General features: G+C 43.7%; 1 protein-coding gene across 5 annotated transcripts in view; it reads left to right on the top strand.

The window, feature by feature from the left end:
* Positions 1 to 23,475, top strand: part of GALNS (galactosamine (N-acetyl)-6-sulfatase) — an 89,347-nt gene that overhangs the window by 10,203 nt on the left and 55,669 nt on the right. For all 5 annotated transcript variants that reach the window (XR_004002854.1, XM_030582191.1, XM_030582192.1 and 2 more), the window contains exons 4-9: positions 1,622 to 1,724; positions 7,756 to 7,899; positions 10,274 to 10,340; positions 10,474 to 10,601; positions 11,431 to 11,570; positions 14,323 to 14,426. Coding sequence is in view for 4 of the 5 variants with exons in the window: in XM_030582191.1 (XP_030438051.1) it covers positions 1,622 to 1,724; positions 7,756 to 7,899; positions 10,274 to 10,340; positions 10,474 to 10,601; positions 11,431 to 11,570; positions 14,323 to 14,426 (686 nt within the window). In the remaining variant the exon portion in view is untranslated. The remainder of the gene's footprint in view (positions 1 to 1,621; positions 1,725 to 7,755; positions 7,900 to 10,273; positions 10,341 to 10,473; positions 10,602 to 11,430; positions 11,571 to 14,322; positions 14,427 to 23,475) is intronic.

Raw genomic sequence — 23,475 nt, 5'->3', positions numbered from 1 at the left:
CATTTTCAGAGTGACAACATGCGATTGGCATGTAGCTCCCCTGCAGTTAATAAGAAGTCTGTTGCTTCTTACACATGATACTGGAAAGGAAGGACATCGCTAAAGATGTTAATCTGTTTGCTTCTTCTGGGTGAGATGTTGGTTCCTGGGGTGGGCTAATTAACATGAGTGAAAGAAGAAAAGTGACATGGGTTGTAGTGTTAACGCCTTACTTAAGAACAAGCTGTTTAAAATCAAGTCTGTCATGGGATTTACTACTCACTGCTGGGGCGCCTCCTTGTAGTCCATCTGGGGATTAGCTCTTGACCAGTCTCATGCCCCCTCCTTCAGTTGCTCACCCCATGGTCTCTCTCTCTGGGCTCAGGGAGCTCCCTCTCTGTGTCTCAGGCTGTCTTTTGATCCTCTGGCCAGTCAGTGCCACTTTTCCAGTGGCCAGTAGGGGAATCCAGACATGCCCACTACTCGGGGTCCCAGCCCAGAACTCCATGCCCAGCAACAACAGTCTGCTTCAGCTCCAACCTTGTTGCCAGTTCCATGGCCTCTTTCCTGCCTTTCTTCCCTATCTTCTGGCCCCCCTCTGCTCCCTGTGGGTATTTCACCCCTCCCTTGGGTTCTTGCCAGAGTTTGTATTCTAAGGCAGGATCCCAGGGCTTACTCCCCGCTAGACCACCTCCTCATCTCTGACTAACTGCCCTCCTCTCTAGGGAGTGACAGCAGAGCTCCTCCCTGCAGCCCTTCTCACATCAACTTCCTCTCTTTATAAGCCTATCCCAACTCCCCCCCCAGCAGGGCTTCATCAGCTGTTAGGCCTTAGTAGTCCCTGCCTCTCCTCCTGATGCAGCCTGTCCTGTAAGGATAATTGGCCATTTTTAATGGTTTAGTCTTGTGTAGGGTGAATACCCTATCATACAGTCTTACAGAAGTAAACCTTTCCTGGCCAGTTAAACAAGGAGTTACATAACACGATGCTGCCTGCCAGGAACGCTCTCCTCCAGCACTCATGAAGGAATGTACCTGCTCAGAATGTCTTTGGGTTGGTCTAATTCTAAAATTACAGCTCCTTTATGAGACCAGACAATCTGGGCACACGCTTACAGCTACCTATTGGTTCACACTATCCATCGGTGGGAGAACTTGGGTATCTCCTAACTCACTGACGGTTGTGCCCTGTGTTCTCAACTAGAAAATATTGGAGACACACAATTTTGGATCAGCCAGTACACTTTGAGCAAGTCCATTTGTCCTTTTATTTAACTAATCCTTTGAGTTATAAAAATGCACTAATTGTAGATGACTTCAAGCAGTTTGGCAAAAGTATGAACCAAACGGCCCCAACTTGCTCTCTTTACAACCACCTGCATCCACACCATCCCTCCAGCCAACAACGGCTGCGTGTGTGAAGGGCTCCATTTCCTGGGGCAGTGAGTTTGCTGAGTCAGCTTGTTCTGAGACCTGGTGGGCTGGAGAATTTGAATCCTTTACTATAGTATTGTTGGACCATTGAGCTAGCCTAATTTTTGGTCCTGTCAAATAAGTTTCTAAGGATGAGTGTCTGTAAGCATTCACGACCTGCTTGCTAGCCTTAGTGATGAGTTAAAAAACATGTTCTTGTTTTATACAGCCTATACACCACAGGAAATAGTAGGGGGAATCCCAGGTTCTGAGCTGCTGCTTCCAGAATTGCTGAAGAAGGCAGGATATGTCAGTAAGATCATTGGCAAATGGTAAGCTTGTCTTGAAATATCTTGTTTGTATGTGTGGTTTAGTAGTGTGGAGAGACTGGGAGAACCAGAGTTTGAGAGAACTCTTTTGAAGCTCAAACATCTGTCTTTTCAAATCTGGGCAGGATCTTCCCACCTGCTGTGATTCATTTCTCAGTAGAGTACTATTGTTTTATAGATAGATATAGCAAAAAAAAGGCCCCAAACCCTTAACCCTTTGTGCTTTCATTTGGCACCACATTGTACTTACTTTCATCAGAAATTGCAGAGATGTTTTGTTGGAGCATTTCCCTTACCCTCTGCAGTTTTTTGTCTTTGGCCCCTGTTGTATATCATTGATTCTCTGCAGATAAGTCTGACTTGTAAACTCTGGAGGCATCTTTTTTTTTTTTTTTTTTAGGCAGCAGAATGTTAGGATAGAAATGAAGATACAGTCACATGAAGGAAACATGCTGATATTAGACAGAGCTACAGAGAAGAGTAATGACCTAATCTAGCAGAGCAAAGGCTAAATAAATAGACAGTGAAAGAGTATTGACCAAAGATCTGAGTGAACTACATCCCAAGAATTTTAAGAGGATGAAGGGCTTGATCCTGTTCTCATTGAAGTCACTGACAAAACTCTTGACTTTTATGGATGCAGGCCCAGATTTTAGCAAAGGAAACATCAGAACTTGTGAACCTAATCTTCAATAAATCATGGCAGTCAGGAGAGGTACCTGGCAACTAAATGCAACTGTGGTTCCTGTGCAGGGTAGGAGGGAAAAGCTGGAGAGGTGCCAAACAAATACAATAGTCTTCTTTGATGGGATTACTATTGTAGTAGTTGAAGAGAAGCCAGCGGCATAGAACATCTGAAATGCAATAAAGAACTTGTGTGATGTGATTGAGTCCTATTGGGTTTCTAGGTCTCCATGCTGGTAATTCACAATTCATAGTTGTACTATGTAAAAAATAAATGCATAAATAATAAACTTCAAAACTGCATAGATACCAACTGGATATAACATAATCAACAGAGTTATTGTTAATAATACAACCTTCAAGTGGGGACCAGTATTAAGGTAGTCAGTTATGGAATCCGTATTATTTAACAATATAAAGAAAGGTATAGATTCAACTGTGATCAAATTTTTCAGCAACCCAGAAATTGGAAGGAAAGTAGACTAACCTAAAACAGTGAATTATTTATTATCCCAAATCCAAACAATAAAATGGACAGGAAAAATCGGATCAGTGGGCTGAATGCAATGAGATGCTTTCAGTGCTAATAAATGTAAATTCATACAGCTAGGGAAAGGAAGTAAGCAACACAAATACCTATTGGTTCCAGACAGTTATCTGGAAAGCAGTGAGTCTGGAAAACCTTCTAGTGATAATAAAAAGCAAAGTAAAAATGAATTCAGTGCAGTGTCATTGTGAACCTAAGAATTGCTGTACACCCGCTGCTTCAGAGAAGGGTACTGGAAACTGCAGATGTGAGATAATCTGACCCCATTAAAGTTTCATCATAACCCCTGTAGGTTAGAGACACTAGCCTTAAACATGAGGTTTTATATCTCCTTTAACCCTCTCTTTTAAGTATTTGCTATTTCAACTCAATATTATTTGCCGTGTTGTTATAGCCATGTTGGTCCCAGGATATTAGAGAGAAGGTGGGTGAGTGGTGGGACCTTCTACCACCTGCGGAGGGTGGGCCAGCCTGTATGCCACCCTAGACTCATGGCCCACCGGGGATATTGGTTGGTAGCTCCTTCATGTGGTTCATCCCCATCCCCATTGCCTGCCCCTTTTGCAGTGTGAGGTAGATCCTGATACATGCCTATCTAGAATGTGCCAGGTTGCAGCACCTAATCTGACTCCTCCAGAATCTCCTATTGAGGTTCTGGCTGCACTTTTCCTTGCATCTTTTCATATATGAGCACCCTGTCTGTGGCCCCACAAGATCGTGAGACCTCTTCGTCAACCTCCTCCTGGCACTGGCCAAAATAGCCATCTTCAACACCAGGAGGAGGATGCTGGATGGGGAGGTGCTTTGCATCTGTGGAGCCTCTTTCTGTTCCTCCCTGGACTCCCTCATCCATGCAGCGTTCCTCTGGGCGGTGTCCACTGGCTCCCTGGACAGCTTTGAGGAGCAGTGGGTGCTATCCGGGGTTCTCTGCCTGGTGTCCCCTTCTGGATCCCTAGTTTTGAACCTGTGACCTCCACTCCCTGCCTTGTTATTTCTTAGTTGTCCCCTATAGTCAGTTGAGTCCTAAGTCCCATGACTCCTCCCCAAAGGTTGTGCCCCTCCGCCTTCTGGAATTTCAAGAAGGCTTCTTATTGGACCACTTCTGTTGGTGAGAAACACAAGCTTTTGAGCTTATGCAGAACTCTGGGAAAGGTGCTCGGAGTGTCTCAGTTAAATACAAGGTGAAAAAGATAAGGAGTTAACACATGTTGCAAGAGGCCATTCAAGGTGAAGTTAACAACTGAAGGAGAAAAGAGGGTTTGTGATTTCCAGATTGTTGTAAGTGAGACATAAATCCAGTGTCTTTATTAAGCCCATGATTTTTGCTATCTAGCAGAGTTATGAATTTAAAAGCTTCCAGGCTCATCTTTTGAAGATATTTATGCAGAGGACTGAGAGGTCAGATATGGAGTTATCGCTCTGTAAAAAGTGTTTGCCCACAGGTGATAGAATATTTTTGTCTTTTATCATTTTTCTTTGTGAGTTCATTTGACAGCATAGTGACTGTCTGGTTTCACCTACATAGATGCTGTTGGGACATTTAGTACACTGGATGAGGAAACCATATGTTGTGATCCACATGTGTAGGAACCATGGATCTTGAAAGATGTGTTTTGGGGGTGTTGATCATCGCAACAGGTGGAGATATGTCTGCAGGTTTTGCGTCTTGTTCTGGAAGGGTCTGTTGGTGCTTTGAGGTGGTGTGTCCTGGTTTGTAGGGAGCTTGCCTCTGATGATGAGCTTGGCAGGGTTGAGGGTTGTTTGAAGGCCAGAAGAGGGAGTTCAGGAAAGATTTCTTTCAACATGTGGTCCACCTCGAGTATGGGTTATAGTTATTTGATGACACTCTGTATGGATTCCAGTGCGAGGTGGTAAGTGACAGCTATGAGTGTGCAGTTGGGTGGGGGGAGGGTTGCTGTATTGAAGCAGGTTCTTTTGGAGTATTTGGGTGGCCCATTCCATGGTACGATCTACTTCTCTGGTGAAGTGTTCTTGTGTGGTGAAGGTGGTTTTAAGTGTGCTGCGGTATGTATCCTGGACTTTCTCAGTGGGGCATATTCTGTGGTATCTGAGTGCCTGACTATAGATAACAGATTTCTTGGTGTATTTGAGTGGTTACTGGATTGGTGAAGGTAGGTGTGGTGATCTGGGGATTTCTTGTATGTAGTTGTCTGTAGGGCCCCCATTGTTGAAGTTGATCATGGTGTCCAGGAAGTTGGTGCTGGTGTGGGAATGATCTAGAGAAGTTTGATGGATGGGTGCTGGTTGTTGAAGTTGTAGTGGTAATTTTTGAGGTAGTTTAAGTTGTCTGTCAAGAGGATAAAAATACCGTCAGTGTATCTCAGATATATCACTGGTTTTGTGGTGCATTTGTCCAGAAATTCTTCCTCAAAGTGGCTCATGAAGAGGCTGGGCAAACAAAGAAAACCTGCACCACGCCTTCAAAAGACAAGCCTGGGAGCTTAAATTCATAACTCTGATAGACACCAAAAATCATGGGCTTAATAAAGACAGTGGATTTATGGCTCACTATGACAATCTGGAACACACACACCCTCCATCCGCTTCACCTCAAATGGTCTCTTGCAACATGTGTTAACTCCTTATCTGTTCTACCCAGTAGTTACACTCTGAGCACTTTTCCCAGAGCTGAAGAAGAGCTCTGCGTAAGCTTGAATGCTTGTCTCTCTCACCAACAAAAGTTGGTCCAAATGTATTATCTCACCCACCTTGTCTCTCTGAATTTTATGTTATCCTTGTAAATCTTGAGTCTCTCTTTGAATCTTGCCAAGTTCTTGGCCTCAGTAACATCCTGGGGCAGTGAGTTCCACAGTCATATTCTGCTCAGTGTTGATAAATGCGAAGTAATGCACATTGGAAACATCCTAACTATACATATGCAATGATGGGGTCTAATTTAGCTGTTACCACTCAAGAAAGAGGTTTTGGAGTCATGGATAGTTCTCTGAAAACATCCACTCAATGCGCAGCAGCTAACAGAATGTTGGGAATCATTAAGAAAGGGATTGACAGAAGACAGAAAATATATTGCCTCTATATAAATCCATGGTACGCCCACATCTTGAATACTGTGTGCAGATGTGGTCGCCCCATCTCAAAAAAAGATATATTTGAATTGGAAAAGGTACAGAAAAGAGCAACAAAAATGATTTAGGGACAGCTGGAACAGCTTCCATGTGAGGAGAGATTAATAAGACTTGGACTTTTCAGCTTGGAAAAGAGACAGCCAAGGGGGAATATGATCGAGGTCAGTAAAATCATGACTAGCTTAGAGAAAGTAAATAAGGAACTGTTATTTACTCCTCATAACACAAGAAATAGGGGTCACCCAATAAAATTAATAGGCATTTGTTTAAAACAAACAAAAGGAACTGTTTCTTCACACAATGCAAAGTTAACCTGTGGAACCCCTTGCCAGAGGATGTTGTTAAGGCCAAGAGTATAACAGGGTTCAAAAAAGAGCTAGATAAATTCATGGAGGATAAGTCCATCAATGGCTATTAGCTAAGATGGGCAGGGAAGCTGGGAATGGGCGACGGGGCATGGATCACTTAATGATTACCTGTTCTGTTCTTTCTCTCTGGGGCACCTGGCATTGACAGCTGTTGGAAGGTCAATGGGCTAAATGGACCTTTGGTCTGACCCAGTATGGCAGTTCTTACTATGTGTTGGGTGGTAAAAGTATTCCCCTTGCTCAGTTTTGAATTTGCTGACTTTGAGTTTCATTGTCTTCCTTCATTCTTGTGTTATGAGAAAGGGAGATCAGAAGCATCTAATCTACCTTCTCTACCCAATTATTTATTTATTTATTTTGTATACTTTTCTCATATTCCTTCTTACGTGCTTCCTTTGTAAACTGTCCCACTTTTTAAAATCTCTCTGGAGATCAGATTTTCCATGCCCCTAGTCACTGTGAAGATAGCTAGGTGTATTTTTGTTGTGGTGTGTGTGCACGTGCGGGTGCACGCGCATATATGTGGGGATACCACATGTAAAACTGGGGAGGTTTGTGGTTCTAATTTACACAGCCAGTGTGTGACCGGTTCAGGAATCGTGAGACTAAATTAGTCTCTGGTGTAATTCCATTCAGCTGAGACAGTGCGAGAATGACCATCTATAAATACTTTCACAAATGAGGGAAGTGAGTTATTCACAGCCCCAGAAGATGTGGAAGGAAAGGAGCAGTAGCCTGAAGCTAAAGAAGGGAAGTTTAAATTTTATATCTGGGACAAAGTTGTTAACAGAAGCTGGTGTGTGTGTTTGTGTGTTGCTTTCATAGGTACATTCTAAGGGCCTCATTGTCATTTACACTAAAGCCCATTTACATCACTTTGGTGGCATAAAGGGCCTTAAAGTGAATGTAAATGTAATTGTAAATTACACACACTTTGTGGCCCCTTTACACAATTTACTGGTGTAGAAGAGCCTTGGTATAAATGAGACCTAAGCCCTAAATTCATTATTATATGTATTTTTGCTGTGTTTTCTGGGCACCTCCACCCAAGGCACCATCATCACAAATAATCAACATGTTTAGAGAGAAGAGAAGTTGGACATTGACTTAATGGAGCAAATGGAACAGTGGCAGGGATTTCTATAATCTCCTTTGAATGCATGTTTTTGTCTAGTCATTATTTATTTGGCCTACTAGAGGACTGTAACTAATCACTGACGTTTTCCTTTAATGTCATTGAAAGATGTTTCTTTCTACACAGTTCTGGTAAGATTACTATTTACTCCTTTGCAATGGACTCCTGAACTCTTTGTGGCTTTTGTTCCTAGGCATCTGGGTCACAGACCCCAATTCCACCCCTTGAAGCATGGATTTGATGAATGGTTTGGATCCCCTAATTGCCATTTTGGACCTTACGATAACAAAGCCACCCCAAACATCCCTGTTTATAGGGACAGGGAAATGATTGGCAGGTAATTCAGCTGTTTGCTCCATGGCTCATTTAAAAAATGTATTTTGGAACTTATCAATGGCTCGTTTTCTTTGCTTTCTCTGTGGTCTTACTCAGCTGTCCTGTGGTCGACTGAAAGACAAGCGTTCAATCAGCAAGCTGTCTTCAGTAAGGAGAGGCAGGCAGATCCTCCTGGATCAGACACAGCAGTAACCCCATGGCTAGGTTGGATGGGCAGCAATCTCCAGAAACCTCACGCCATGCCAGGAGTTATTGGACAGGAGCAAAGGAAATGTCAGTCATCAGGGATGAACTGGTTCAGATATCATCTGACATGTACCACATGGTGTTTTCAGCACATGTAGTGAATTGGCAATCCTAGAATTACTGAAGTGGGAAAGGGACCCACTGAAGGGGATGTATTTCCTCTCCCTTCCTACCCCCATTCTGTTTGCTCAGGACTTTTGCCCTAGACCAGAGATGGCTAATTGTGAGCAGTGTAACACCCAGGTGACTGTTTGCAATCATGCTAAGCCAGAGGTTTGCAATCATGCTACAGCCAGCGGGCCAAAGCCAGCCTGCAGGACCGTCCTGCCTGGCCCTTAAGCTCCTGGCTGGGGAGGCTAGCCTCCAGCCCCTCCCTTGCTGTCCCCCCTCTCCCGCAGCCTCATCTCGCTGTGCCACCAGCACTCTAGGCGGTGGGACTGCAAGCTCCTGCCTGGCAGTACGGCTGCGAGAGTATTAAATTGCTCCCTGTAGGAATGTGCTGCTTATGGCTGCCAGTCCTGGTGCTCCGTAAGTACTACATTCCTACGGGGAGCAATTTAATACACTACACCCGGCCCTCCATACAGTTTTGGAACCCCAGTGTGACCCTCAGGCAAAAAAGTTTGCCCACTCCTGTGCCAAGGCAAAGTGAGGAGGATTTCGTATAGGAGAGCGTGCAAGAGGATTTTGGCATCTGTGGGAGGACAATGTTAGGTTTAGAGCCGTTGTCACTTAGGGTACGTCCACACTACCCACTGGATCGGCAGGTAGTGATCGATCTATCGGGGATCAATTTATCGCGTCTCGTCTAGACATGATAAATTGATCCCCGATAGATCGACCGCCGTCGTCTCCGTAAGTCCACTAGGGCAAGAGGCGGAAGTGGAGTCGACAGGAGCGCTGTGGCCGTCGATCCTGCGCTGTGAGGAAGGGAGGTAAGTCGATCTAAGATACATCGACTTCAGCTACGCTATTCTCATAGCGGAAGTTGCGTATCTTAGATTGATTCCCCCACTCCCCAGTGTAGACTAGGCCTTGGAGTAGGAGGATTTTTGCAGCTGAGAGGGCAAGTCAAGATGGAACGCTTATCATTGGAGTCAGAAAGTGTTTATGAAGGAGGATCTTGGCAGCCAGAAGGATTCAGAGCGTTTGTGTCTGGGCAACGCCTGCTAGATCTTCCAGCTTCCTTTCTCACTCCCAGACTTACCTGCTTATTGAGAGAGATGCATAATCCAGTGGTTAAAGCACAGGGCTAAGAAACAAATTCCTGAGTTCTAAGCCTGGCTCTCATATTGTATCTCAGTTTTCCCATCTGTAAAATGGAAACATTAGTACTGCCCTACTTCTATGGGGTTGTTAATGTTTTTAAAGCACCTTGAAGATTATAAGCACTAGATCTGTGCTAAATTTTAGTCTGAACTCCTCAGCTGTTCCCTGCTGGGATCCTGGATGAACTTTAAGTCCCACTGCTTTAGTGCTGGGCTTTTATCTGGCATCTTGTTTTTTAATGATGCAGTGCTCTAGTGCTCAATTCTGAAAGGCTTCAAGGGCCAAAACACTTAAGAAAGGGACACGGGAGTGCCCAATATTCCCTTATGTGCCAGAGTGTTCACATATTCAAACCAGGTATTGCACCAGGCATTTGTCACAAGCGATGCAGCTACGGCAGGGGTGAACTTTGGCTGCCAGGGGTTGTGGCAGGCTCGAGAGCCAAGAACAAACTGCATGTTGCTGAAATGTGCTCATGGACCACAAATAGGCCATTGCTGCTCTAAACCATCTCCCAGAGGTGCTCATCCAGCTGTGCCTCCTTTGAAAACTGATTCCATTCCCTTAGTGAAGGCGTTTTTATTTCTCCCCTCCCTGTTTGTGGTAACCCTTTATGTTTTCATCACAACAGCCCACCATTTCTTCTGACGTTGCAATTTCACTGTTCTCACCTAACATAAAAAACCGTAATGAACTTTTCAGTTTCTGAAGAGAAATGGCTGGTTGCATAAGTGGTGGGTCTCTGCTCTTTTGTTGAGTAACAACATTGACCTGTCCATATAAGTAATAGGGACGAACAGCTCTTTGGTTTTGTGTTCCACGGGTGTTGATTTTTTTTCATGGCTCTGCTTTATTTTAAGATATTACGAAGATTTCAAAATTGATCTGAAGACAGGGGAAGCAAACTTAACTCAGATCTACTTACAGGTATTTTACATTTTCTTTATACATTAGACCCATATAGCTTTATAACCCACAGCTCTTTTTGGTTACTTTTAGTTGAGGGTTTTAGGTGGCGGAGGATGATCCTGTTAACATTAATTTCTGTTGTCATTTACAGGAAGCTCTCGAGTTTATTAGCCGGCAGCAAGCCAGTCATCAGCCGTTCTTTCTCTATTGGGCTATTGATGCCACTCATGCTCCTGTTTATGCCTCCAAACAGTTCTTGGGCACTAGCCAGAGAGGGTTGTAAGTCACCTTTATTTGATTTATGCTGCATACTGTGATAGTAGAAAACCACAGCAATATTTATTGGACTGAAGTAACATAGATCACTTGTTAAAAGTGTGTGTGCGCATGCGTGTATATATACACCTACTAGCTAGCATGGAATTTCCTTTCAGTATTTTTTTTTCAAAAAGACTGTCTAGTTTGAGCTTTAATATATTTGTTGTAAGCCAAAATAAAGGTCGTGTGACACAAATGTGGATGAAATCTAAGCTCCCTGCCCTACCGTGTGAGTAATGAAACACTAGTCTGTGGAATGGGTGCTTTTGTTAGTCTGTTGACATAGTTTGATTAGAGCCTGGCTTAAAAGCCTGTAAATCAGAACAGCAAATTGGCTCCACATCATGGAAAATGCAATTTACAGTGGGGGAAGGATAGCTCTATAGATGTAATGGACCTTGCTTTTAAGATCACAGTTTCAAACTAGCATCTATAAACAAAATTACTTTATTAGCCTCAGTTCATGGCAGAAGAGGCCTCTGCTTATACTTGGCTTCATTTATCTCAGTTGCTGGTCTCTGTCCAAGAATGCTCAGATCTTAGCAAATTGGAGAGTCTGAGTATCCAAGAGAGGCTGCTTTCTGCAGATAAGAGACATAAGTTCCGAAGTGACACTGGTAAACTTCTATTCTGGTACCTGATGTGTAGGTGACTTATTTCCCTCTTCAGCACAATTAATTCAGTATTCTTGTGGGCTTCAATGGAGTGCTTTGTGTTCTGTAAGGCTACCTGGTTTAAACTCTTTCTCCTCCTTGGCTGGCTTGCATATTTGTAATCTCTACTGTCTCAGGTATGGTGATGCAGTTCGAGAAATTGATGACAGCATTGGGAAAATCCTAAAGTCCCTTCAAAACCTGGGCATCAGTGAGAACACTTTTGTGTTTTTCACATCTGATAATGGAGCTGCTCTTATTTCAGCACCTAAACAAGGTAGGTAACTAATGAACAGAGCTGGGCCTCAGCTATGAAGTTCGGGTCCAGATCCAAACCGTCTCAGAGTTTGAAGAGAAAGACATCTGAGATTTTGGTTTGGTCCCTTTGTATAGATAAGAGAAGCCTCAAAGTTCAGGAGTGTTCAGAACCAGAGTTCTGCCTCCAGTCCATGCTCGTGTTAGTTGCTCACCTGGGCACACTCATATTTAGACAAGCACGTGTGCATTCTGTACTGTGCCCTCATGCTGATGGGTATATTGTTTTATTTTACTCCTTAAAAGCAGTACATTAGCTTCCTACCGACTGTATGTTTGCTCCCACCGTCTCTCTTCATCTACTGTTGGTACTGTGTGTGCAGAAGTGACATATACAGGCAACTGCTAAGTCTCCTGTACTAGTTAATTAGGAAGATGAATTAGAGGGCCATTATAGAATGCATATTTGAGTTTTCTGGATCATTATAAGAGATCCAGGAGTTCCAATGTGTTTAGCTCTATGAAACGATGTCAAGGCTAATAAACATTCCCTGCCATGGACAGCTTTGCTGCACTTCTCAGTTTTCCTCTTGTTTTCAAGCTTCTATCCTTGAGCAAATTGATTTTATTCCCCCCTGCCCCCTTTTCCCCCCATTTGGAGGTCAGGTAGTCTTGTGATTATCAGGCCACAAGATGGGATACTCCTGAGTTCTAACCTTAGCTGAGCCACTGAATCTGTGTGGCCTTAGGCAAATCACATGACTTTCCTGGCTGTTCCTCAGTCAGTGCTGCTGTAAGGCTGCATAGAAAGTGGGGACCTTCCATGCAAACCAGCTGCCGTCTCTGAGCCGAGCTTTCCTGAGGAAATAAAATGTAATCTCACTTTTGTCATCATCATGTCTATATCCAATGAAACTCATATCTTAAAAGGACACTAGAAAATCACATTTCAATCTGAAAACGTTCATCGAAATCATAGAAATGTAGGACTGGAAAGACTCAAGAGGTCATTTAGCCCACCCACCTGTGCAGAAGCAGCACCAAGTTTACCTAGACCAGTGGTCACCAACTGATCGATGGCGGTCATTTGATCGGTCCTGGAGACTCTCCCAGTCAATCACGATCTCCGCTGATGCAGCGGGGCTGCTGCTAAGGCAGGCTTCCTGTCTGCTCTGGCCCCCACCACTCTCACAAGTGACCAGCACACCCCCGCAGCCCTGGGGGAAGAGAGGTGGCAGGGGTCTCCGCACGCTGCTCCTGTCTGCAAGCGCCTCTCCCACAGCTCCCCTTGGCTGGGAACGAGGAATTGTAGCCAATGGAAGCTGAGGGGGTGGTGCCTGCAGAGAGGGGCAGCACACGGAGCCAGGTGCCCCCCCCATGGGCTACAGGGGTGCATTTTCCCCTTCTGGGAGCGGCACAGGACTGGGGCAGGTAAGGAGCTTGCCTTAGCCCTGCTGCACTGCTGATCAGGAGCTGCCCGAGGTAAGTGCCACCCAGGTGGAGCACGCACTATGAACCCCCTCCTGGAGCCAGCACCCCATACCCCCTCCTGCACCCCATACCCCCTCCTGCACCCCAACCGCCTGCCCCAGCCCTGACTCCCTGCCCAGAGCCAGCACCTTGTATCCCCTCCTGCATCTCAACACTCTGCCCTAGCCTGGAGCCTCCTCCTGCACCCAATCTCCGTCCCAGAGCTTGCATCCCCTCACACCCTCCTGCACCCCAACCCCATGCCCCAGGCTCTGCCCGGAGCCCCCTCCCACACTGCAAACCCCTCTGCCCAAGCCCAGAGCCCACATCCTCTCCCAGCCCCCTGCCCTAGCCCAGTGAAAGAGAGTGGGGGTCGGGGAGAGCAAGCGACAGAGGTTGGGGGGGGGGATGGAGTGAGCAAGGCGGGGTTTCGAGGAAGGGACAGGGCCTTGGGGAAGGAGTGGGGTAGATCCTGGATTGCCTTTAAATTCAAAAAGTGATCTTTGGCGTAAAAAGGTTGGAGACCACTGTTCTAGACCATCCCTGACAGGTGTTGGTCTAACCTGTTCTTAAAAACCTCCAATGATGCAGTTTCCACAGCCTGACTTGGTCATCTGTTCCAGTGCTTAACTATTCTTACAGTTAGAAAGTTTTTCCTAATATCTAACCTAAATCTCCCTTGCTGAAAATGACACTTACTCTTTTCCTGCCTTCAGTGGACATGGATAACAGTTGATCATTGTCCTCTTTGTAAGAGCTCATAACGTATCTGAAGACGTATCAGGTCTCCTCTCAGTCTTTTCCCAAGACTAAACATACCCAGTTTTTTTAACCTTTCCTCATAGGTCAGGTTTTTTAAATCTTTTATCATTTTTGTTGCTCTCCTTTGGACTCTCTCCAATTTGTCCAGGTCTTTCTAAAAGTCTGGCACCCAGAACTGGACACAGTACTCCAGCTGAGGCCTCACCAGTGCTGAGTAGAGCAAGACAGTTACTGCCCATATCTTAGATCCAACACTCCCGTTAATACACGCCAGAATGATATTGGCCTTTTTTGCACCTCTGTCCCATTGTTGACTCATTCAATGTGTGATCAATTTTTACCTCCTTCACTCACGAGAAACATTTAAGATTCCTATAAATGAAAGAAGTTAACAAAAAATTTTGTTTTGTTTGTTTCCTTTGTGCATTTGATAGCACTCTGTATCTAGTCTACTAATCAGTCAGTTTATTCCCTGCTGAAAAGACCTTCACAAGCATCCACAAGAAAAACATCATAGAGTTCATCAATTTTCTTTCCTATAGGAGGTAGCAATGGTCGCTTTCTGTGTGGTAAACAAACCACTTTTGAAGGTGGGATGAGGGAGCCAGCTATTGCTTGGTGGCCAGGCCACATACCTGCAGGACATGTAAGTATCTGGCCTTAACAATTTTAGGCGCAATCCAATGCCAATTGAAGTCAATGGAAGGAGTCCCATTGGCTTCAATGGTCTTTGGTTCAGGGCTTTTTGCACATTCTCAATGGAATCACTGTGTCAAAACCTGGGATCTGATTAAGTAAAGTATTGGTTGCTGTATATACAATAAGATCAGTTAATTACATTATTGCAGTCTTATACCATGAATGCACACGACTGGATTTTTTATGGACACTAAGGGGTTTGACTTTAGCCAGCGCATATCTTTTTGTTTTCCTGGTCTGTTTAACCCCTTCACTTTTGTTGAATCATACCTCTGTATCCCTAGCATTTTTAGTGGATTATTGATCCAAGCAAATGTATGTGCTGCTGCAGTGGAGAAACATGCTTTCTGGACATATTCTGTGTGTCCTGCAGCATCGAGTGATTTTAAGCCTGACACTCCTGTTTTTTGTGGCTAGATAGCAGTTTCACTCAGGGAGGTAGGTCTGTGTACCAGAATGTTGCTATTTCCTGCTTGCACAGAGATTAAAATGATGCTTCTTCTAAAATAATCCTCAGATGGCAATACCAGCATGTGCAGGCAATTGTCCCAATACTCATTAAAGAAAGATCTAACCAGCTCTCCAGGAGGCATTCCTTCCCCTTTGTAGATGTCTTTTATTCAGAAAGAAGTGATACTTCATCAACTCGACACTGTGCCCAAGATCGCAAAATATTTATAAAACATTTATTTTTCTAATTTACATTCCTTTTCAATGTTGTAAATCCATTAAATCGGATAAAGATAATTTATAGAGCATATTTAGAGGGTCTCTGTCAGATTTGGCCTAAAATTTGGAGCACAAGGGCAGTTTTGAGTTTCTCATTTTTAAAGGTTTTATAAAACCCAATAGGAATGTTTTTGTGATTCTTTAAAATTTGAAATGAAAACAGTTTATTTGAATTTAAACATTCCCATGAAGTCCCTGCAAGCCAAGCATAAGTAACCTTGGACTAGTGCATGAGAACACAACATTGAAACTGACTATTTTGTTTTGTATGTACAAACTTGAGTAAAGTGCCAAAAGTAAACAACCATCATTAATGGGAACAGGTACATTAGATATGAAAAAAATAACTGGAAGGTATAAATTAGGAACAAAGGCAAGGAATTTTTTATAGCAATAACTTAACAGTAATCTTGTACATGCAGTGTAGCTAGCTATTTTATGTGCTGGGAAGAAATGTTTGCTACATTGGAGCTCAGTGTGGTAGTTTGTGGTGAATTGCTTGCTCTCTTAGAAAAAGCTGAAAGTTTAACCTAAATTTGTATGATCAACCATTTATGTATGGTTAACACATTGGCATACTCAAATGAGGTGCCATACTGCCATGGGTAGACACACAAAGGCAAACTACCTCTATTTAGAAAAGTTCTTATGTATATGATTAACTTTCAGCGCATGCTTAAGTCTTCGTATTAGACAGGTTCTCACCTGGTATAAATTGGCATAGCTCCATTGACGGATCTGCCTTCATTGACTTCAGTAGCACTTAAGTATATGCTTCACTTGAGGCATATACTTAATTCCTAGCTTGATTTAGCCCCATTTCAGGAAACTGGCCATCAAATGGTTACACATACAGAGGTCTGATCCTGAGAGGAGTTTTCTCCCACAATTCCCATTGGGCTCAGACTGCTTTTCAAACCTATGGTCCATAATGTGCTGCTTCATTCTGCTGGGTGGATTTGCTAGTATGGGTGATATCTGTAAATAAATACACAATAACAGATATTGATAGGTCTTCTATGCTTGTATTCTTGCAATCAAGGCTCCTGCAGTCTGATGCCCACAACAGCACTGTCCTCAGGTGAGAAGTACAGCATTGCTTCAGGTTTTTGGGTAGTGCAACTCTGCCATTGCCGTCTAGTGTTACAGTCGCATGTATAGTTTTTATAGTGCATAGTTATTTCTCAACAATTGCTTTTTCTAGACATAATCGGTGGAGAGCTCCCTTCTACAGTTTTTTTTTGCCTATTTTACATATAGTACACCTCTACCCTGATATAACGCTGTTCTCGGGAGCCAAAAAATCTTACCGCGTTATAGGTGAAACTGTGTTATATCCAACTTGCTTTGATCCGCCGGAGTGCTGGGCCCCACCCCCCCGGAGCACTGCTTTACCGAGTTGTATCCGGATTCGTGTTATATCAAGTTGCGTTATATCGGGGTAGAGGTGTAGGTTGAAGCTTTTACCTTCCCAACATGACCAGGAGGGAGGATTCAGAGGTTAATTCATGGCTTTACTAAAGGTAGATCATGCCAAACCAACCTGATCTCCTTCTTTGAGAAGGTGACAGACTATTTAGACAAAGGAAATGCGGTAGACCTAATTTACCTCGATTTCAGTAAGGCATTTGTCACGGTTCCACATGCGGAATTATTAGTCAAATTGGAAAAGATGGGGATCAATATGAAAATTGAAAGGTGGATAAGGAACTGGTTAAAGGGGAGACTACAACGGGTCGTACTGAAGGGTGAACTGTCAGACTGGAAGGAGGTTACTAGTGGAGTTCCTCAAGGATCAGTTCTGGGACCAATCTTATTTAACCTTTTTATTACTGACCTTGGCACAAAAAGCGGGAATGTGCTAATAAAGTTCGCGGATGACACGAAGCTGGGGGGTATTGCTAACACGGAGAAAAACCGGGATATCATACAGGAAGATCTGGACGACCTTGTAAACGGGAGTAATAGTAATAGGATGAAATTTAATAATGAAAAGTGCAAGGTCATGCACTTAGGGATTAATAATAAGAACTTTAAATATAGATTGGGGATGTATCAGTTGGAAGCAGCAGAGGAGGAGAAGGACCTTGGGGTATTGGTAGATCACAGGATGACTATGAGCGCCAATGTGATATGGCCGTTAAAAAAGCTAATGCGGTTTTAGGATGCATCAGGCGAGGTATTTCCAGCAAAGATAAGGAGGTGTTAGTACCGTTATATAAGGCGCTGGTGAGACCCCACCTGGAATACTGTGTGCAGTTCTGATCTCCCATGTTTAAGAAGGATAAATTCAAACTGGAACAGGTTCAGAGACGGGCTAGTAGGATGATCCGAGGAATGGAAAACCTGTCATATGAAAGGAGACTCAAAGAGCTTGGCTTGTTCAGCCTAACCAAAAGAAGGCTGAGGGGGGATATGCTTGCTCTTTATAAATATATCAGAGGGATTAATATTAGAGAGGGAGAGGAATTATTTAAGATTAGTACCAATGTAGATACAAGAACAAATGGGTATAAACTGGACACTAGGAAGTTTAGACTTGAAATTAGACGAAGGTTTCTAACCATTAGAGGAGTGAAGTTCTGGAACAGCCTTCCAAGGGAATTAGTGGGGGCAAAAGACATATCTGGCTTTAAGATTAAGCTTGATAAGTTTATGGAAGGGATGGTATGATGGGAGAGCCTAATTTTGGCAATTGATCTTTGATTAACACCAGATAAGTATGCCCAGTGGTTGGTGATGGGATGTTGGATGGGATGGGATCTGAGTTACTGCAGAGAATTCTTTTCTGAGTGCTGGCTGGTGAGTCTTGCCCACATGCTCAGGATTTAGCTGATCACCATATTTGGGGTCGGGAAGGAATTTTCCTCCAGGGCAGATTGGCAGAGGCCCTGGAGGTTTTTCGCTTTCCCCTGCAGCGTGGGGCATGGGTCACTTGCTGGTGGATTCTCTGCAGCTTGAGGTCTTCAAACCACAATTTGAAGACTTCAATAACTCAGGCATAGGTTAGGGGTTTGTTATAGAAGTGGATGGGTAGGGTTCTGTGGCCTGCTTTGTGCAGGGGGTCGGACTAGATGATCACATTGGTCCCTTCTGACCCTAGAATCTATGAATCTATGAATCTCTGAATTCAGGGTTAGTGCCAATGTAGTTGTTGAATTCTCTGCTAAATCAGTCGGGAGCTCTGCCTGCTAGTAATAGTGCTTTTACTATGGACACAAGTCACCAAGAATTGGAGTGAGCCCACAAACTGTCTCATAGAGATGACCAGACATCTATCAGATGGTGACAGCTTTTGGTTACTGTTGACAGAGGCCACGTTCAAAGCAGTAACCTGCTGTTGAAAGTTTCCCTGTCCTGTTGCCTGCACCATTCAGTTGCTCAGCCCCACCAAACTACTGGAGTTAAAGCATTCTCTGGAAGGGTCATGCCTCCTTGTTGGTGGTCAGAAATTCGATAAATGCAGAGTAATGCACATTGGAAAACATAATCCTGACTATACATACAAAATGATGGGATATAAAGTAGCTGTTACCAGTCAAGAAAAGATCTTGGGGTCATTGTAGATAGTTCTCTGAAAGCATGCGCTCAATATGCAGCAGTCAAGGAAGCTAGCAGTGTTAGGAACCATTAAGAAAGAGATAGATAATAAGACAGAAAACATCATAATGCCACTGTATAAACCTATGGTATGCCTACACCTTCATTACTGCACGCAGTTGTGGTCACCCTATCTCAAAAATACTACATTAGAACTGGAAAAAGTACAGAGAAGGGCAACAAAAATGATGAGGGGTCTGGAACAGCTTCGATGTGAAGAGAGATTAAAAAGACTTGGGCTTTTCAGCTTGGAAAGGAGACGACTAAGAGGGGATATGACAGAGGTCTATACAATCATGACTGCTGTGGAGACAGTGAATAGGGAAGTATTATTTACTCCTTTACATAACACCCAATGAAATTAATAGGCAGCAGGTCTAAGAGAAACATAGGGAAGTATTTCTTTACACAACGCACAGTCAACCTGTGGAACTCTTTGCCAGGGAATATTGTGAAGGCCAGAACTATAACAACCAATTCTTTTTTGAACTCTTAAGTTCATGGAGGATAGATCCATCAATATCTATTAGCTAACATGGTCAGGGATGCAAACACATGTTCTGAGTGTTCCTAGTCTCTGATTGACAGAAGCTGGGAGTAGGCAATAGCGGATGGATCATTCAGTGATTGCCTGTTCTGGTCATTGTCCCTGAAGCACCTGGCATTGGCCATTGTCAGAAGACCAGATACTGGGCTAGACGAACCATTGGTCTGCCCCAGGATGGCCATTATGTTCTTATGCTGACAATCTTACTGACTTATAGCTTTTTAGTGGGTGTATTTCTTTATTTCAAATAAAAGGAATGTTGAGTAGAAATTATAAAGGAAATCAAGTGGCTGGTTCTAATAGGAACATCAGTAGCGCTATAGGTAACCGGTTTGGGGCTGGGTGGGGGTCATGCCACAGGAGGCTGCTGCCGGTATTGGCATCAAAATTCAGTTCCTTTTGGCCCCGCCGTTTTGGCATGTTTATTCACACACAAACACCATTTCTGTAGCTTCCTGCCCCACTCCATTTTCCAGGTGAATTCATAACAAGTCAACATTTAAACATTCCCTGCATCATGTCTGCCTTCTGGAAAGATCCAGCTGAAAGAAATTCATATTCTGCTGGTATCTGAATCCTCCTTCTCTCTTTCTGCGTGTCTCCTCCCTTTCCCTCCCCAGTTCCTGCTCCCTGAAGGAGAAAAGAACATATCAACCCAAAGACAGCATTGCAACCTTTTCTTCACTATCTCCCATGGGGCGCAAATTGAAATTGAATTAGACAGGGATATCAGGTCTGCTCGCTGTGATAACTGTAAAAGGATTTTATTTAAAAACACCCTGACATTTGTTCACCCAGTTTCAAATATTTAGCTTTTCTCCTTTCGTTTCCTGGCGGGGGCGACTTTATTAATTGTCGCCTTTGATTCAGAGTTAAAGCTTGAAAGCGCTGATAACAGCAGTGGTGACTATTTCTTCCCGCAACGTGGCCCACAGCAAAAGGATTTCATTTTCTTAAAGACGTTCTCTGTTCACTGAGAGTTTGTTTAAAAAAAAGGGGGGGGGGAGCCCTTCTTACGTGCATAATGCCAGCTGTTCCTCACTGATACAAGGAATATCTGATCTCGCTCTTCTTTTATGTTATTTATTTTCTCTGGGCTGTTACTCTCTGGATTTTTATTTTTATTTTCTTAAGGAAAAATGGAAGAGGCAGCTAGAATGAGAGTGCTGTTGACAGGAGAAAATGGTAATTTAAAAAAAATGATCTGAAAATACTTCAAAGTTTTTATAAATATTAACCTTTTTTATTTTTTTTTCTCTTCACGGTGCTGCAGAGCACAGATAAATCCAAGTGGCTGTGGCACTGGCGTTTAATTTCCTTAAGAAGTTTTCTCTGCTTCATGGAAGAATGTTGTCTGAGACCAGAAACGTAATTGGATGATTAAAGGGAGTCATTTACGTCTGGTTATGTTTAGTAAAGGCCGGTACAAGAAGTCAATGGTGGCCCCATAGGACTGTCACAGTGTATAAATTAGATAGTACATCTGAATTTGGCTATTGCTTCTTGCTGTCTGTTAGCCAAAAGATTTAGGTGACAGGACTGAGTGGTGACATGAAAAGTGATTTTTTAATTTTTTTGGATTTGCCTTATAAACTGTGAAAGGCCTAATTACAAAAAGACTTACATGCTAGCTATCTTGTTCATTCCTGCTGCAGCAGGAGTACATGGAGAGCAGGCACGTTAATAACTATATCGTGCCAAATATCCCTTTTATTAATCTCTCAAATCCTTCACATGGCATTTCTGCAACCTCACAAAGCCTGCGACGTGCAGGCGAGTATACAAGACACTCAGCACCTCGTGGTGTGTGAAGTAGTCCACCTTTGTCAGGAATGGATGTGATAGCTTCTTTGAAGGAGGATAACATTGTTATTATTTAATGTCTGTGCACTCTTAACATGTGCACAGCCCTTTACAAAACACACACACACAAGGCAAAATCCTTGCTCTAAGGAGCCTACAATCTAAGGGTCTGTCTACACTGCAGCTGGGAGTGAGCCTCCCAGCCCTAGTAGGCAGACTCATGCTAGCTCGGTGAAGGGGATGGGTCTTAGAGACGGACTCCAACCCAAGCAGGAATGTCTGCACTGCTATTTTTAGCCCTGTGGCATGAGCCTAAGTCAGTTGCTCTGAGACGCTCTGCTGTGGATCTTTTATTTTATGATTTTTCTTTGCAGTGTAGGTGTACCCAAAGGGAGCAGTGTGGAGACAGTAGAGTGTAAGGAGCAAGAGCAGCAACATCTAGCACCCATCAAAATGGGGTCAGTGGGGCCTGACCCCTCCCTAGATCTCTGTATCTGATGGCTACGCAACAGTATTTTTGTTAGTGTTTGAATCAGCAATAAAAATGCATGTCTGTCGTTCTTGCAAAGGAACGGAGTGTGTGTGTAACCATTATGTATTTGTAGTGAGCTGCAGTCTCATTGGGGTCTGACTTAGTTGTCGGGGTGGAAGGCAATGGGAGGTTTGCCTGGGTAAGGACTGCAGGATATGTAGCTTTGTTTTGTTTGGAGCTCCCAGTACCAGTGCACATTATAAAACTAAAACAGTACATCCAGTTTCACTGTAAAATGGGACTGTTCCAGTTCCTTCTCAGAGGTTGTGTCGCCGAGAAAGTTCCAAGCAGCTTCCCTCCATCCTCTCCTCCAAACAAGGAGATGAACCTTTAGAGGAGTTTGTGTACATTCCTGCCTCTTGTGTTGCTCATGTGTAGGATCGTTTAATATTTCAGGTCCTGTGATTTAACCCCTTCCCATCCCTTACTGCCCACAAAAACAGGCTGATCCTAGCCTCTTCCAAAGTACCTCAGTGCAGCAAAAGCTCTGAATCAAACTATGGGCCTGATCCCATGCAATCTTTCACATGCCAGTAATCCCACTAATTTCAGTCAGATTATTCTATTGACTATAGGCTATTTTCATAAATAAAGGTTTCCAGGATCAGGCCCTCTCTATGCTTGCTGCTGTGCATTCTGTTTCTCCTGCATGGGGACAGGGAAAGTTTTACCCATATCCTGCCTCAGTATTAAATGCTCCTGTCAGTGTTTTTTGATGAATTCAAATGGTTAAGAATTGAAATGACTGTAATCCAGCAAAGTGACACTGCAATATTAAACGTTTAATCCGTACCACTAGTGCAAGCACAGCATGCAGCCTGTTGTTTTTGGAAAGAGGAAAATACTGTAATTTTCAGAAATATCTTTCAATTCCCCACTTAAATCCTTAGATGTTCACTTTTTCAACCTATTGGCCATCTAGCCACTTAGAGCAAGAGGTTTAATAATTCAGAAAAAGGTTTGTTCCCCTTAATAGGGCTGCAGAATCTAAAACAGCTGAGCTGATATGTTGCAGAGTTCCTCTTTTATCATAATTTGCTCCAGTATTTAAATACTCTTTTAGAGTCAGCTTAGTAAATGGAGATCCATTACTTATTAGCAGGAAGATTCATAGATAAGGCAGCTTTGATGGTCATGATGTTATGACAGATATATTGGTATCCTCGGTATATTGGTATAACATTGCGAATCTGTCTTGGATGGAAAAGAAAGAAAATGGTTTTTCTCCACGGTATAAGTATGTTGACTTGGGTCACATGGCTCTTTGTTTCCGAGTTTGTGGTATGCCTGGGAAGGTTCTGTTGTGTCACATCTGGTACTGATGCATCTGAGCGCAGAGCACTCGTACTCTCCCACTTAACTGAAGAGATCTGCCTCAGCTTTGTGTAATGTCGGTTAATTCCCCATCCCAAGGCCGACGATAGTCTCCTGACATAGTAGCATAGCACAGAAAGACCTGTAACCCCTTTGGGGTTGAGAGAGCATAGCCCCTTTACATCTTTTTCCTGGGGGGAGGGGGAGAGTGAGGGAAACCAGGGGTGGCTCTGGAGCTGGGACGGGGAGAGAGGCAGCAGCCCGCAGACCCTGCAAAGGAAGCAGCAGAGAACCCACACTGAGCACTCCCAAGGCCCCACTGGCCCAAGCTGTGGAGACCCCCCAAGAACATGAGGAGGAAGGTTCATTGCAGGCAGAGAGCCCTGTACCGCAAACCGCCATTTAAACACAGCTGCCCTGGAATTCGGGCCTCCAGGACCCATCATCTCACCTCCATGTTGAGTGGTGTCA

The sequence above is a fragment of the Gopherus evgoodei genome, chromosome 12 (assembly GCF_007399415.2).
Source record: "Gopherus evgoodei ecotype Sinaloan lineage chromosome 12, rGopEvg1_v1.p, whole genome shotgun sequence".
NCBI lineage: Eukaryota > Metazoa > Chordata > Testudines > Testudinidae > Gopherus > Gopherus evgoodei.
This window is presented reverse-complemented; position numbering and strand designations above follow the sequence as displayed.